At 35.6% G+C, this 15,549-nt stretch overlaps 1 protein-coding gene across 1 annotated transcript; it reads left to right on the top strand.

The window, feature by feature from the left end:
• Nucleotides 1-5,529: 5,529 nt before the first annotated feature.
• LOC126689148 (ISWI chromatin-remodeling complex ATPase CHR11) lies at nt 5,530-14,765 on the top strand. Its single transcript, XM_050384200.1, has 25 exons — nt 5,530-5,899; nt 6,423-6,554; nt 6,643-6,749; nt 7,718-7,830; nt 8,359-8,456; nt 8,657-8,836; nt 8,925-9,146; nt 9,834-9,968; nt 10,118-10,400; nt 10,492-10,565; nt 10,752-10,972; nt 11,088-11,175; nt 11,267-11,360; nt 11,463-11,651; nt 11,768-11,799; nt 11,927-12,003; nt 12,092-12,181; nt 12,283-12,352; nt 12,469-12,523; nt 12,624-12,682; nt 12,762-12,927; nt 13,541-13,719; nt 13,835-14,050; nt 14,253-14,351; nt 14,464-14,765. The coding sequence occupies exons 1-25, from the start codon at nt 5,675-5,677 to the stop codon at nt 14,479-14,481; spliced, it is 3,222 nt and encodes a 1,073-aa protein (XP_050240157.1). The 5' UTR covers nt 5,530-5,674; the 3' UTR covers nt 14,482-14,765.
• Nucleotides 14,766-15,549: the final 784 nt, after the last annotated feature.

The raw sequence follows: 15,549 nt of genomic DNA, 5'->3' as shown, positions 1-15,549 counted from the left end.
TCTCGCCGTGGATTTTCCTTATCGCGAGCCTTGTTTGATTCTTCAATGCACTAGATAGCCTGAGTAAGGTTGTCCTGGTTCCATTACATGCCTTGCATCATTTCAAATAATTCCTTCATTTGCCGAGGGGCTTGTTCAACCTCCTCATCAAGACGTACTTCCCTCAAAGAGGAAGCATCAGCGGCTGCCCTTTAAGATGGAGCGATGGTGTGGGACATATGTTGGTTTTTTGACTTGGGAGGCATGGTTTCTCCTTCCTTAGCTGCTTGACTCCCCAGCAGAGGCACCAAAATGTCTAGGTAATTTTCACGACAAAGGCCGAGATTGCAGAAATGAGCCCAAAAACTCCCCTTGGGTTCGTTAAATTCATCTGTTATTTGGAAAGCCAAGGAAAGGTTTGGTTGCTTTTTGCATGATTTTGGAAATAAAGTTGTTTCCTCTTCATGGCTACTGTCTCTGGTCTTTGTAGGCCTTGGAAAACTACATTTGGGTGGTTGAGTGGGTTAGGCTGCTCAGCCTTTTTCTTAGAGTTAGCTGTGCTTTGGTGTGGAAAATGGAGCTGGGCTGAAAATTAGGGGCATAGTCACCTAGAGCATGGAGCCAAATCTGGGGTAGAAATTTTTGACACTGGACCTCCTTCATGGGCCCTAAGTCCCTCCAGCGTCCCTAGCCCACTTTGTGACACATATGGACTGGGCCCATGTAAAAGGTCTAATAGGAACTAACCCAAACCCACCAAATCATTCCTACTTAATTCCCCAACCATTTGCATGGGCTTAGGCCATGCAACAAAGCAAAATACACTGATAAGATACATTAGTCAGATCTGCTAAGCAATTAAGCTTAGTCGTTCTATCAAACCATAAAAATTGTCGCGAAAATGACTATTAACAACAATCAATATGGTTTTGAACATAGACAAAATTTTTGCAACTGATTTCTATTATATATATATATATATTTTTTTTAATATTTTTTTTTATAAATATAAATGTGATGTTAATGGTGGACTCATATTAGAACTAATAAGAATTTGTCACATCAGTAGTTTGTAAAAATGTTGTCAAATAGTTTGTACTTGTAGCATTACTTTTTTTTATAAGAGTTTTAACTTATGGTGTTCGCTCTTGATAATAGTTTTAACTCTTTATCATCAAACTAAGACACTAATCGATTTTTAATATAGGTAAGGATTGAACTCCATATCTCTTATTCAACTATCAGAAATTTTACCAGTTAAGCTAACTAAAATTTACTTTTTTTTAAATTTTTTTTATATAAGATTTGACAATGTACTATTGTGTTTATTGTCCGTGTAATTTTTTTAGCTAAACGTGTTAGCTGAGTTATATACTCTTGATCCAAAAAAAAATATTATATACTCTTTTTGTCACAAGACTAATACATACTATTAACTGTTGTGTTTATGGTTCCTCCAAAAAAAAAATTATTGTGTTTATGATCCATGTTTTTAACTGAATTTTTAAAAATTTATTTACCTCAACATGTAACTGATTTTTATAATAACTAAAGGATTTTTTTTTTTGAGAAACAACTAAAGGAATTAGAAGAATGGTAAAGGAAAAGTCATTTTAAATTTAAAAATCACTTGAGATATCATATTTTTGTTGATTAGAATTAATGGCCTACAGCTTACCAACATTTTGAACAACACAAACAAAACCGTGGAAAGGAGTATACTGTCATATTGAGTGTAATTATTTCATATTATATATTTGAAGTGGTTTCCTGACATTAGAGATGAGGAAAAATGTATAAGAGCCTCCCTTTTATCGCTTCATAATATAGAATGTAGGAGAAACCTTATCAGGGCTCTTATAAAATAGCAAATATTTTTATTTCGTTGTTGTTTCACTCAGAACAAAGATAATCCTTTTAGTTCTTATCATTGAAAAGTAAAATTGTCTTGTGACTTTGTCTTATGCCCCATCCCCACTCCACTACTTTGCGGGGCGAGGAAAACCAGCGCAGGGTAGAGCGAGATGGCGCAGGTTAAGGAGTGACTGGAAAAGGTTGTCGTCCCTAGCTGGTACTGGCCGAAATTTTGATTCAGATAGAATATATGATTTAGTGCACAAATTTATGTACCAAAACGGAATGGAATTCAAAATATAGGATATATCCTATACAATTACAAAACCGAATCTACCGATGCTTAGTAAGTGATGACTGTGACCTTTTTGTATAAGTGAGAGTTATGAAGCTTACCTTACAATCGCGGGAAAACGAAATGAGGATTTTTCAACTTGGTGACTATGATTGGTAGCTGAATTCAATGTTCATGACCCTATGAATAAAAAAATATTTGGAATGCTTTAGGTAAGTACATTTGTGGGAGCATGAGGCAACAATTCATGGTATTGATTAACAAAAAACATCTTCACTGCGCCCTACTAAACCCACCAAAAATTTAGAAATAGCTCCATTGGAGACATCTTTATTTGACGAGGATGCTTTATTGTTCTACTCTTCATAAAATGACATTGGGATTGTTCGACTTGCCAAACAGTTTTGTTGCTGTTGTTGATCGTTTAATTAATTAGACTAAAAGGAATATGAGAATTAGCACTAAGAGCAACCGCATCGGTAAGTGTAAAAATTTCCTTCTATTCTACACTAAAAGTCTAATTTTTCTATTTTACATACTCATTTTTACAAAACACCCACATTAGTTTGTCTATTTTACCATCTATTTTATTTAAATAATTATTTTTCTCACTTTTTTATATATATATATATATATTTATCTCAAACTCTCTCTCTCCACTCACGAGACTCTCTCTATTCCCATCTGAAACTCAAATCCAAGCATGGCGAGAAACTCTTCTCTCTGAAACTCCAATCCAAGCACTGATACTTGCTAATCCAAGCACCGATATTCGCCAATCATAAGCGCCGATACTCGCCGATCCACAAGCGTTGATCCACTCTCTCTGTCTCTGTTGGTTTGTTCATGTGTGGGTGTGTTTGGTTTTGTAGTGTCTGTGGTTGATTTTTGATTTTTGTGGTTGGTTTTGTGGTTGATTTTTGATTTTGTGTTTGTGGGAGTGTGTTTATTAGAGGAAGAAGAAGATGATGAGGGAGAGAAGATGCGTTGGTTTTGCAAATGGAGAGGAGAGAGAAAAAAAAAGGGAGCGAAATTAGAAATTATTAAAATAATGTATAGAAGAGTTACAATAATTGTACATATATGCACGGTTATTGTAGCACTTTTTGCATTTATGCGCAATTTTACACCCACTGATGTGGGTGTTTTTTTGGTCAAAATGTGTAAAATGTGCTATTTTTTATATTTTGCAAGATTTTTCATTGACTGATGCGGTTGCTCTAAGTATCTTTGTTTCAAAGAGAGAACTATATGATTATTATTAATTTTTTTAAAGGTTATATAATTTCTAATCAATATTACTTAGCAACACAATTATGATGCATATTAAGACCCCAATTATTAATATATTTTAAAAGTTCACTAAAACAAGCATTAATGATATACACACAAGGAGTTTTAATTAATGATTTAATAACTTTAATCTCCTTTTACAACAAGATCAGACAGTGACGGTGGTTTTGATTATATTATATAATATAAGGCTTATTTTGTCTCTTACAGTTTATTGCTTGGCTGGGTTTTTTTTTTTTTTTTTTTTTTTAGAGGTTCTGTTGTTTAGTGTTCCATCCAAAAAAAAAAAAAGATTCTGTTGTTTAGTCTTTAGTGTGTTCGCATTGTGCCTACTCTGTTTCTGCAGTTAGCTTGACTTTCTATTTTACACTGTAACGTTTGAACGCAGTGTCGGTTCCATATATAAAGCAACTAATGCGGTTACCTAAGGTTCCAAATTAAAAAAAGCTCTTAAATTTTAATTTATAGGGTTTTTAAAAAATATTAAAATAGTACTAATTAAGTCTAAATATTAGCCAATGAATAAAATAATATTTTTTTATCAAATGAAAAACAAAAAAAAATTTATATCCATAAAATTTTTCATAACACTTTCAAAATAAATTCTAAGAGATAGATTGTTATAGGGTATTATTGATGATAAAAAATTAATTTCAATGATGAGTTCAAATTAGAACCAGTAACAAATTAACATCTAAGGTTTGTTATGAAAAATATTATGAATATAACACTTCTAAAAAAAAGAGCAATACAAAAAAAAAAAAATCACAACATTTTTCACAAGTTGAGTTGACAAACTTTTATTAGTTTTTATTTAAGTCCACCACTAACATCACTTTTTTACTTACTACTATCAAATTATCAATCTACCACGTCAATAGCTTAAAGACCTCGTCATTGCCCGCAACAGTCTCTCTCTCTCTCTCTCTTTTCTCTTTTTCGTCCAATCAGGTTCGTCCACGTCTTCATCCATGGATGATGTTGATGTTGTTGTTTGCAAATTGCAGTGTACCCGGCGACAAGCATAACGGATTTGTCAGCGGTGGACGCAGCATTGAAGGGGATGGAGCTTCAGCTTCACTCTATCAAGGACTGCTTGCGCGACGAAACCCTCGCCATTCCTAAAGCCAAAGTACCTCTCTCTCTCTCTCTCTCTCTCTTTCTCTCTTTGCGTTTCAATTTTTCTATGGCCGGTTGCCGAATTAGGGTTTTGCTCATAAAATTGGGGATTTTTCTCTTAAAAAAGTATCAAAATTTTGAAATGGTCAATTAGGGTTTGTTTGGTAGCTGAAAAAAAAAATTGGAGGAAAATGGTTTTTTAAAAATTTCAATTTATTCTTATATTTTGAAGAAAAAGGGTACAGATGCTTTTAAGTTTTTAAGGGAGTTAATTTAAAAAAAAAAATATTTATTTTGCTCTGAAATTAAATTTAATATATGTATAGTTTTAGATTTGCTCTCTGTTTTTTATTTAGGTTTAATATATGTTCCTCCTTAAGTATTGGTAATGAGCACATTATCTCCTGCATTTAGAATTTCCATCAAATTTGAAGAAAAAGTCAAATTTTATTTCGAGAAAACGTCTTTAATAGCAATTTGAATTTTCGGTTAAATGTGATGGAAATCTCAACAACAAGGGATAAAGTGTTCATTACTAAATAGTTAAGAAGATTAGTGAAATATTGCAACTGTACTATTTTGTTACACACTTCCATGCACTATTTTGAAAACACAATTTAACAATTTTAATTGAAATCATATTTTTCAATTGACATGGTATTGTGTATCTATCACTACTTAATAATAATAATAAATAAATAAATAAATAAATAGAACCAGCCAAGCAAGCGTCGCACTCGCACCACAACATTTGGGTTCGAGCCCACTTGGTTAGGTTTTTTTTGAGAAGAAGCCCACATGGTTAGTGGTCACACAAACTCGGCGGGAAATCACATTGCACCCCAACGTTGGCGGGAAATTCTCAATTCTATTTTGCCCCAAAGCCCAAACCTGCTTCGCTAAATTCGAACCGCACATCTCACTTTCTCAAATCAAACGGCTATAAATACCCCCTCACTTATCCCACCCATTTCTCAAATTTTATTTCAAAATATTAAAAAAAAAAAATCGGTCTCTCTTTAGCCCTCCTGCTCTCTCTCTCTCTCACACGCACATACACCAAATAGTCTCACACACACGCACTTATACGAAACCCTCGATCTGAGAAACCGAGGGAGAGAGAGAAAAAAAGCCATGGCGAAGCTCTCGAAGCCACAGGCCTCGTCCGATGAAGCCCTGTCCAACGCCTCGAATTCAACGTCGGAGTCGGAGGAAGAGGAGCAGCAGCAGCAAGTCAACGAGCAGATCAACGACGAAGAAGACGAGGAGGAGATCGAAGCCGTGGCTCGCTCCGCCGCCTCCGACGAAGATAACTCTCCAAACTCCGACGACGAAGCCGCCGGCGACGACGAGGACGAGGTAAAAATTTTACGATTGTGTCCTCGGTGGCGAACTGTGTGTGTGTGTGTGTTTGATTGGTTGGATCTGAAAGCTGTGTGGTTAGGGTTTCTAGTGGAATTTGTTGCTCTAGGGTTTGATTGTTCTGGGGCTAACTTAACCTAATGTTTAGGAAAAAAAGGAAACGAAAAATTAGGGTTGAGTCTATTGTTTCATTCCGCGTTTTTTGCGTTTTGATTACTTAGATTAAGCTGAAACTGGAGTATTGTGCTAACTTGAGCTTACGTGCTTATCGGTTTTCAAATTGTTTCATTGTGATTTTTTTTTTTGCAATTTTATGAATTATACTGAGCGAAAAGTAGTGTATCATGTTAATTTGAGTTTAGGCAATGTTGCATTGGGTTGTAACTGATGAAAAAAGTTAAAAACCTAAGAGTTTAGGCATTGTTTTGATTAGTTGTTCTCAATTGGACATTTTCAGTTGTTGTATAATGTTTGGTGTGTAACTTTATCTTCGTGGTGTATTTGTGGCATTACTTTACAGGATGGAAATGATGTGTCCAATGCTGAAATTAGCAGGCGTGAAAAGGCTAGGCTTAAAGAGATGCAGAAAGTTAAGAGGCAAAAGGTTCAGGAAATATTGGATGCGCAAAATGCTTCGATTGAGGCTGATATGGTGCGTTGCAGGACTTGTAGCTGTTTTGGTTATTCATAGCCTATTGGGTATGATGGGCAGGTTTTATTGATGTTTGTTTTATTTGTAGAACAATAAGGGGAAGGGACGGTTGAAGTATCTCCTGCAGCAAACGGAGTTGTTTGCTCATTTTGCCAAAGGTGATCAATCTGCAGCTCAAAAGAAGGCAAAGGGAAGGTATAATCCATGGTCTCCTTAGAAGCAGAATGTATACTGCTTTGTCCGAATGTTCTTAGAGAAGTCTTTTACTTCTCTCACTTAATTACTTCTAATTTGTGATTCCCATCTCTATTGTTTGAGAATAAGCTCTTTTTGCCATGCAAGTCTTCTCATATTTAGTGTTGTTTTAGCTCTGTATGTTGGCTATATGGCCTTTTGGATGATAAAGTTAAATTTTGATTTTGGACGTCTAAAAACTTTCTCTAAGCACAACCATGTGTGGATACAACCCAACTTTTGTTATAATATTGTATTTCAAGTAGAATTAATCTTGCGCAAGTTTTGAGTTTACTAAAATGGTTTTTTTGGGGGGTTTGTGTTGGGGGGGGGGGGGATAGTTTTTGGTGAGAATATGGCACGGACACCAAATTAGACCAATTAATTCTAATTGACTTTGTTGAACATGATTGATTGTGATTGATGCTATTAGGCGATGATTTCTAGGTTTTTGTTTATTTATTTTATTTTCATTGCTATGTGGTGATCCTAGCAAACTGTAGGTGGTGATTCTTAAGTCTCATCTGTTGGTTCTTTTTTTGTTTTCATGAACACCAAGTCTCCTTTTGAGAGTTCATTGTCTGTCTTATCAAGAAGAAAAGAAAATAAAGAGTTCATTGTCTTGCATTGCATCAGATTATAGCATTCTACTCGAGTGTGTTATTTCTATATGAATTTATATTAAGATACTTGTTATTCCAATATCTTGATTTCTTTAAGCTGTTGTAGCCTGTTGTTTTACAAAAAATATGACCTAAAATTTTGGGGAAGAGTATCCCTCTCAAGTGTAGGAGACAGGTTGCCATCAATATGGAAACAAAAGGGATCTTGCTTGTTACTTGAGATGAAACTAATACTTTTGAGTTTGGAGGAATAATTTAATTTAGTAGACATGCACAATAAGATGAACTCATATATTTATACTGTAGGGGTCGCCATGCGTCAAAGATAACTGAAGAGGAAGAGGATGAAGAATGTCTCAAGGAGGAAGAGGATGGCTTATCTGGGACAGGAACCACACGGCTGGTGACTCAACCCTCTTGTATGCGTTCTCTCTTGTGCTTTCTGTTTATCTTTGTGCTAGAATTATCCTTGTTACGGTTGTCTTTAAGTTGTGATTGTACATTGTATTCTTCTTTTTTTGTTTTTGTGTGCATATTTTATAAAATTTTGTTACTAATGTGTGAATTAACTATTCTTAATGCAAAACATTTTTCTTTTGCTTTTTCCCAATCCATTTCTTTACCTAAATTTCTGCTTTTGGCAGATTGTTTTCTTTTGTTCTTGTCCAATTCCTTCATTTTAAACAAGTACTAGATATAAATGATCTGGTGCTTTTGACAAAAGTGAGTTCTTGCTGACGAATTCTATCTTTTTTGTATCCTTTTTTTCTCCTGTGCTACCACCATGTGCTGGTTGGAGAGGTTTTTTCCCCCCTCTTGATTTTGTTTTTTTTAGATATATTCATCTGTTGTAAGGACTTCTACTGCCTATGATTATTATTTTTCAAGTGCCAGTGTAGTTCAAATTTAGTGCTAATTTTTCTTTATCTACTTATTCTTTTCTTCAGGTATTCAAGGGAAGATGAGGGACTACCAACTTGCTGGGTTAAACTGGCTTATACGACTGTATGAGAATGGTATAAATGGAATCCTTGCGGATGAAATGGTATGCATTTAATTGTATATTTTAGAATCTATCCTTATTTGACATGATGCCATTATTGGCTAATATCCTTTTTGAGTCTTGGTCTTCCAAGCTGTGTTATCACAAATGATCTTGTATGACCATGTTCTGGTGTATAATTGACCCAAAGGATGGCTTTTTTATGATATACATAGTGATTAGTTGTTGATTTTTCCGTCTAGGGGCTCGGTAAAACATTGCAAACCATCTCCTTATTGGGCTATTTGCACGAGTTCAGGGGAATTACTGGCCCTCATATGGTAGTTGCTCCAAAATCTACTCTTGGAAACTGGATGAATGAGATTCGACGTTTCTGCCCAACTTTGCGGGCTGTAAAATTTCTTGGAAATCCTGATGAAAGGGTGAGTCATTTTATCCCTACTTGAACGAGTGAACTGTAGTTACCGGATCATCTTTTTGCTTAGTAATTTGTCTTTATTTTTTTGGCAGAAACACATACGAGAAGATTTACTGGTTGCTGGCAAGTTTGATGTCTGTGTCACAAGTTTTGAAATGGCAATCAAAGAGAAGTCCTCCTTACGTCGCTTTAGCTGGCGCTATATCATCATTGATGAAGCCCATCGGATCAAGAATGAGAATTCCCTCCTTTCAAAAACAATGAGGCTTTATAATACCAACTATCGCCTTCTCATCACGGGCACACCGCTTCAGGTAAAAATTGTAATTTCATTGGCATGTTGTGGATTGTTGAAAACTTGACATGTTAGAAATTGCGGATCCATGCATGTTGAACTTGTGGGTAAATCTTGAAAATAGGCAGGGTTGTGTTGTTGGTGATGATGCAGATTTAAGGCAAATTGTCACTCTATAAATGTATGCGATATCTTCTATGGGAAACTATGCTGAAGGTTAACATTACATTTAGTATATAATTAACATGGAAGTGTTCAGGTTCTGCAACCATGGCATTTCATAGTCTTTAACTTTCACAATTACAAAATTTTAGGTTATAGAGAATATTAATACAAATTTTCCATGAGAATTTTTGGAGGTCAATGTGATGGAAGGAAAAGATCCAATGAACGTTGCTCTATTTTGTCATGAGTATCTTTTGTGATTGTCTCTTAAGTCTAGATTCTTATTGATTGTGATTATGGATTTTTTTATTGTAAAATGTATCTTTTGTGTTGGGCTTTATTTTTGTTAATTCATCCTGCTCCATATATGCCTTAACTTGGTCCTGTGAGTGTCATGGTTATTTTATGCACCGAATTTTAGTTGCTTTCAATATCTTTTGGGAGTTAGTGTTCTGTTTCTTTTCTGAGTGATCATTTGTTGTTATCTGCTGGGACACTAATTTCTCTAATCTAAATGCAATGTTGTTTTCTTGTTGTGTAGAACAACCTCCATGAACTCTGGTCCCTTCTCAACTTTCTTCTGCCTGAGATATTTAGTTCTGCTGAAACTTTTGACGAATGGTTCCAAATTTCTGGTGAAAATGATCAGCAAGAAGTTGTCCAGCAGCTTCATAAGGTAGGTTAAAAACTTCTGATTAGGGAGTGTGTTTTATGTTATCTTTTCTATCCCCCCCCTCTCTCTCTCTCTCTCTCTCTCTCTCTCTCTGCCCCTCAAGCATGTCTTTCAAGCTGATGACATAGCCTTTTGTTTTCTTCATTTAAAAGGTCCTCCGCCCTTTTCTCCTCCGAAGGTTGAAGTCAGATGTGGAGAAAGGTTTACCTCCAAAGAAGGAAACAATTCTCAAAGTCGGCATGTCACAAATGCAGAAACACTTTTATAGGGCTTTACTGCAGAAAGATCTCGAAGTTGTTAATGCTGGTGGAGAACGTAAGCGTCTTCTGAATATAGCAATGCAGCTGCGTAAATGCTGTAATCATCCATATCTTTTTCAAGGTGCTGAACCTGGCCCTCCATACTCTACCGGAGATCATCTTATTACAAATGCTGGTATGCTATATGTTCCACTTGATTTTGGGTTTCTAGGGTTTTTACATTGACAAATGATCAAACCTAATGGACAATCAATTTTCATTTTCAGGTAAAATGGTTCTATTGGATAAGTTGCTTCCAAAGCTGAAAGAGCGTGATTCTAGGGTCCTGATATTTTCACAGGTAATTTTTCTTTAAAATTATTCTAATAATTATGTCGTTGGTGACTATGGTTGGCTTAATGATTTTATTTGCAACAGATTCCTGTTTGGTAATGGATACATGCTGATATGCAGTGTTATTTTTATGTATTGTATTTTTTATTCTTCCTGTCTGATTTTGTGGTTGGTATTTGTTTTTATAATTCAGATGACGAGGCTGCTGGACATTCTTGAAGATTATTTAATGTTTCGTGGATACCTATATTGCCGGATTGATGGGAATACTGGTGGAGAAGATCGTGATGCTTCCATTGATTCTTTTAATAAGCCAGGGAGTGAGAAATTTGTTTTCTTATTATCAACTAGAGCTGGAGGCCTTGGTATTAATCTTGCTACAGCAGATGTTGTCATTCTTTATGATAGTGACTGGTGAGCATCTATCTTTATTTTTTTGCAGAAGTTACTGTGGTGTGTATGCGCATTCTTTCTCTCTCTCTTGTTTTGCTGTTTTTGGTAGTTTTGTTGATGTTTGTGGTTTTCTCAGGAATCCCCAAGTTGATCTGCAAGCACAGGACCGTGCTCATAGGATTGGTCAAAAGAAAGAAGTTCAAGTTTTCCGGTTCTGCACAGAGGTTTGGATTTGTGTTTTTCTAATTAACATATTAGAAGCTAGATGTAATAATTCTCAATCATCTTTGTGATTGTAAATGATTTATGGAACAGTATACTATTGAGGAAAAAGTTATTGAGAGGGCTTATAAAAAGCTAGCACTAGATGCTTTGGTGATCCAGCAAGGACGATTAGCAGAGCAGAAGAGTAAGCATTTTTCACGTTAAAAGATTTTCCTTCATGTCCTTTTTTTTGGGGATAAATTTTTGTATTAAAAATTATACACTCATGCATTTATATTCCTTGCAGCTGTTAATAAAGATGAACTACTACAGATGGTGAGGTTTGGTGCTGAAATGGTTTTCAGTTCCAAGGATAGTACAATTACAGATGAGGACATTGATAGAATAATTGCAAAAGGAGAAGAGGCGACTGCTGAGCTTGATGCCAAGATGAAGAAATTTACAGAAGATGCAATCAAATTTAAAATGGATGACAGTATGTATATTTGTTTTCAAGAGTTTTTGCCTATAAATATATACTTGTATATTTTTTGCTTTGCAATGATATAATTTTAAAATATCTAGTGCTGATATTGGTGTGGTTTTGTGCAGCTGCTGAATTGTATGACTTTGATGATGAGAAGGTAAAGGCAATTCTGTCATGTTTTGTTCATCAACCAATATAGGTTCTTCAATTTGTACTTTGCTTGGTGTTGCTTTAAGGCTCACTTTCATAACTTACTGCTGTCCATGCCTTTTGTTGTGGTGAAGGACGAGAACAAGGTCGATTTCAAGAAACTTGTTAGTGATAACTGGATTGAACCGCCAAAGAGAGAGCGGAAACGAAAGTAATAGCATTTTTTTGTTTTTTATCTTTGTTTTTAATGCATTTTAATGATTTTCAATCATTATATGAAATGATTTTCCCCCTTGTAGTTACTCAGAATCTGAATACTTTAAGCAAACAATGCGCCAAGGTGGCCCGGCAAAACCAAAAGAGCCTCGGATTCCTCGGATGCCTCAATTGTAAGCACCTATTGAAACTCGTGTCAAAACTGCTGCTGTGTTCTCACCTGCTAGGAAACCTATTTATTTGTTTATTTATCCTTTTCTTCTGTTGCTGGCAGGCATGATTTCCAGTTCTTTAACACTCAAAGGCTGAGTGAGCTGTATGAAAAGGAAGTGCGCTATCTGATGGTGGGTATCATTGGGCTCCAGCATATATGTTTTCTGCTTTGATAAAAGCCTAGTACATAATTGTTTGAAAGTTTAGTGTTTACGCATGATTTATTTACTATTTGACAATATTTCAGCAAACACATCAAAAGAATCAGCTGAAAGACACAATAGATGTAGATGAACCTGAAGGTATTTGGGTATCTTCCATATGAATTGCATCTACCTGACTCTTTATAATCTTATTCCTTTTGCATTAAATCCTTCTCTAACTGGGTGTTAAAACATTTAGATGTAGGAGACCCATTGACTGCTGAAGAGCTCGAAGAAAAGGAGCGGCTATTAGAAGATGTGAGCGAGTGGATTATATTTTACAGAAAAGATTTATGTTGGCCACCTTTTTCTAAGCTTGGCTATTGGTGCATTTCAGGGATTTTCTTCATGGAGTAGAAGAGATTTCAATACTTTCATCAGGGCTTGTGAGAAGTATGGCCGAAATGACATAAAAAGTATTGCTTCTGAAATGGAAGGGAAAACGGAGGAGGAAGTTGAAAGATACGCAAAGGTCTTTAAAGAAAGATACAAAGAGTTAAATGGTGAGTAATATTCAATTTTACACCATTGTTACTTTAAGTTAAAATAAATTCTAATGGGAAGCAAATGTAAACTTCAATTATTGAGATATGTACATAAAGTTCTCGTATTGGGTTTTGGTAACATCTGTTGGCATGAACTTCAACCTCTTTGACCTTCGATCCCATGGCATTAGTTGCTGTTCTCCAGTCCCCTAGTACATGCAAAAATAACCCATAAATGTGTGTTTTTGTTTGGTTTTGTATTTTGTTTTTGTTTTCTTCTGTTTGGCTAAGGGGAAGAGATTGTCTTAACTGGTTTAACTGGGTTGTTGAGCCATCTGTTATTGAAAGAGATGAGCCACATTAGTGCCTGGTTTTGAGCTAAACTGCAGGACTGCTTGGTTGGTTCAGCTTCTTGAGTTGGTCTTCATTGGTTTTTTTTTTTTTTTTTTTGGTTATAGGAAAACATAATATTTGTGGTTGAACCTGATACAGATTGCAGTTGTTTCTGTACTTTGGTTAAGCTCTGTGAAAAGTGGTTGATATGGTAGAACTATTTACTGTCGATTTCATGATCTCATTAAAACTTTGGTAGCATTGGATCTAATTGTTGTCTCTAAAATGATTCCTCCAGATTATGATAGGATCATTAAGAATATCGAAAGGGGGGAGGCTAGAATTTCGCGAAAGGACGAGATCATGAAAGCTATTGGGAAGAAATTGGACCGGTACAAGAATCCATGGCTGGAACTCAAGATTCAGTATGGTCAGAATAAAGGGAAGTTGTACAATGAAGAATGTGATCGTTTCATGGTGTGCTTTCTTTGCAGAGTCTCTTCTTCCTCCACTCCCTTCCCTGTGTGAACTTTGGTGTATAGGTTCGATGTTCAATTATTTAAACACATTTTTTGCCTGCCACAATATGCAGATATGCATGGTTCACAAACTTGGGTATGGGAACTGGGATGAGTTAAAGGCTGCATTTCGCACATCACCCTTGTTTCGTTTTGATTGGTTTGTGAAGTCTCGCACAACTCAAGAACTTGCAAGGAGGTGTGATACACTAATTCGGTTGGTGGAGAAGGAAAACCAAGAGTACGACGAGAGGGAGAGACAAGCTCGTAAAGAGAAGAAGCTTGCCAAGGTTCGATTTGTTCCTGCCCAAACTTCTTAGAACACCATTATGCACATTCTTCTTAACTGGTTTCTGTCACACATTGGCTTCACCCACCTCACTGACATGCATCCCTTCATATAAATCTTCCATTTATTTGATCAAGCCAATCTTCATCCATCCCAATTTTTACATTTCACTACATCTCATACTTTAATAATGTATGTTTCAGAATTTGACACCATCAAAGCGAGCCCTGGCTAGGCAGACTGAGAGTCCCTCTTCCTTAAAGAAGCGGAAGCAATTGACCATGGATGACTATGTTACTTCAGTATGTTACTGTCTTTGCATGATTACTAAATATGTCATGATTTTGCTTTCTATTCATGTGGTAGTTACCAGCCATGGATTTACTGAAGCTAATTTTGTTCTTTTTGTTGCAGGGAAAGCGTAGGAAATGATATTGAAATATAAAATTAAGAAATTTTTTTGGGGGATGAACCCCCCTTTAAATTACGGTGTAGCAGTAGTGTGGGCAAGTAGTGGCTCTAGTTTGCGCACTAGTTTGTTATATCCCCTTGTTTTTGGATCAGGGTTCAGAATTCATCGTTTCACTGATGGAATTGGTAATATATTAGATCTGAAGAGTTTTGGAATTTGTATAAATGAAACTACTCCAGTATTTTGTACCTTGTAGTTGATTTTAGCTGGTCATCTAATGAAATATACTGTATTAGCTGCTTAAGGCTATCCCCCCAATTTTTCTATTTGAATGTAAATATTTCTTTTTGTTTGTTTCTATTCGGTTGGTCGAGGGTCCCAAATTGCAGCCCTTGTCTCCTGAAAAGTTTACAAGCACCCAAAGTCAAATCCAACTCCTGGAACCAACCAGCAATAAAGTGCCTACTCTCAACTGCTTTCCAGGAATTTGACCAATCTATCAAATTAGAAAAGTTTCAATCAGAGGAGAAAAAACACTGCTGCAAGTTCCAGGCACAGTCGCCATGTCTAAACTAGGAATACCACCAATGGCACATGCAACCGCATCTAAATTTTTGATTAAAATGGTTTTTAAAATAAAATTATTGAAGTACGTCATCTATATTCTCATCATCAGGGAGCTCATTATTTCACGTTAGTAACAGGATCTCTTCTTACACACTGTTTGTTTAGTTGGAAAATTTTATGTAAAGATAGTTTTCTACATTTTCCAATGTTTGGTAGTATAAAAAAAAATTGGTCAATGGAAAACTATCTTTAGTCAACGAAAAATCCTGATAAAAATAAGGTTTATTTTTTATAGGTTGTTTTTCCAAAAAAGTATTTGGAAAACAATCTCTCTTTCACGCATTTGCATCTATTATAAATATTATCTTCGTCTGTAGCCATAGAAAACATATTTTTTTGGTGTCTTCTCTCATGGTAAGCTTTTTCACTTATTCTCTCTTCCCTTTACTTTTTCTCTCTTCACACTCTCATTGTTATTAACTTTGATCTCTCCTCTTCTCATAGATCTCTCTCTCTAACTG

Source organism: Quercus robur, chromosome 6 (genome assembly GCF_932294415.1).
Source record: "Quercus robur chromosome 6, dhQueRobu3.1, whole genome shotgun sequence".
In the NCBI taxonomy this organism is placed as follows: Eukaryota; Viridiplantae; Streptophyta; class Magnoliopsida; order Fagales; family Fagaceae; genus Quercus; species Quercus robur.
Note: the sequence above shows the minus strand (reverse complement) of the source record. Positions and strands in the feature narration are given on the sequence as shown.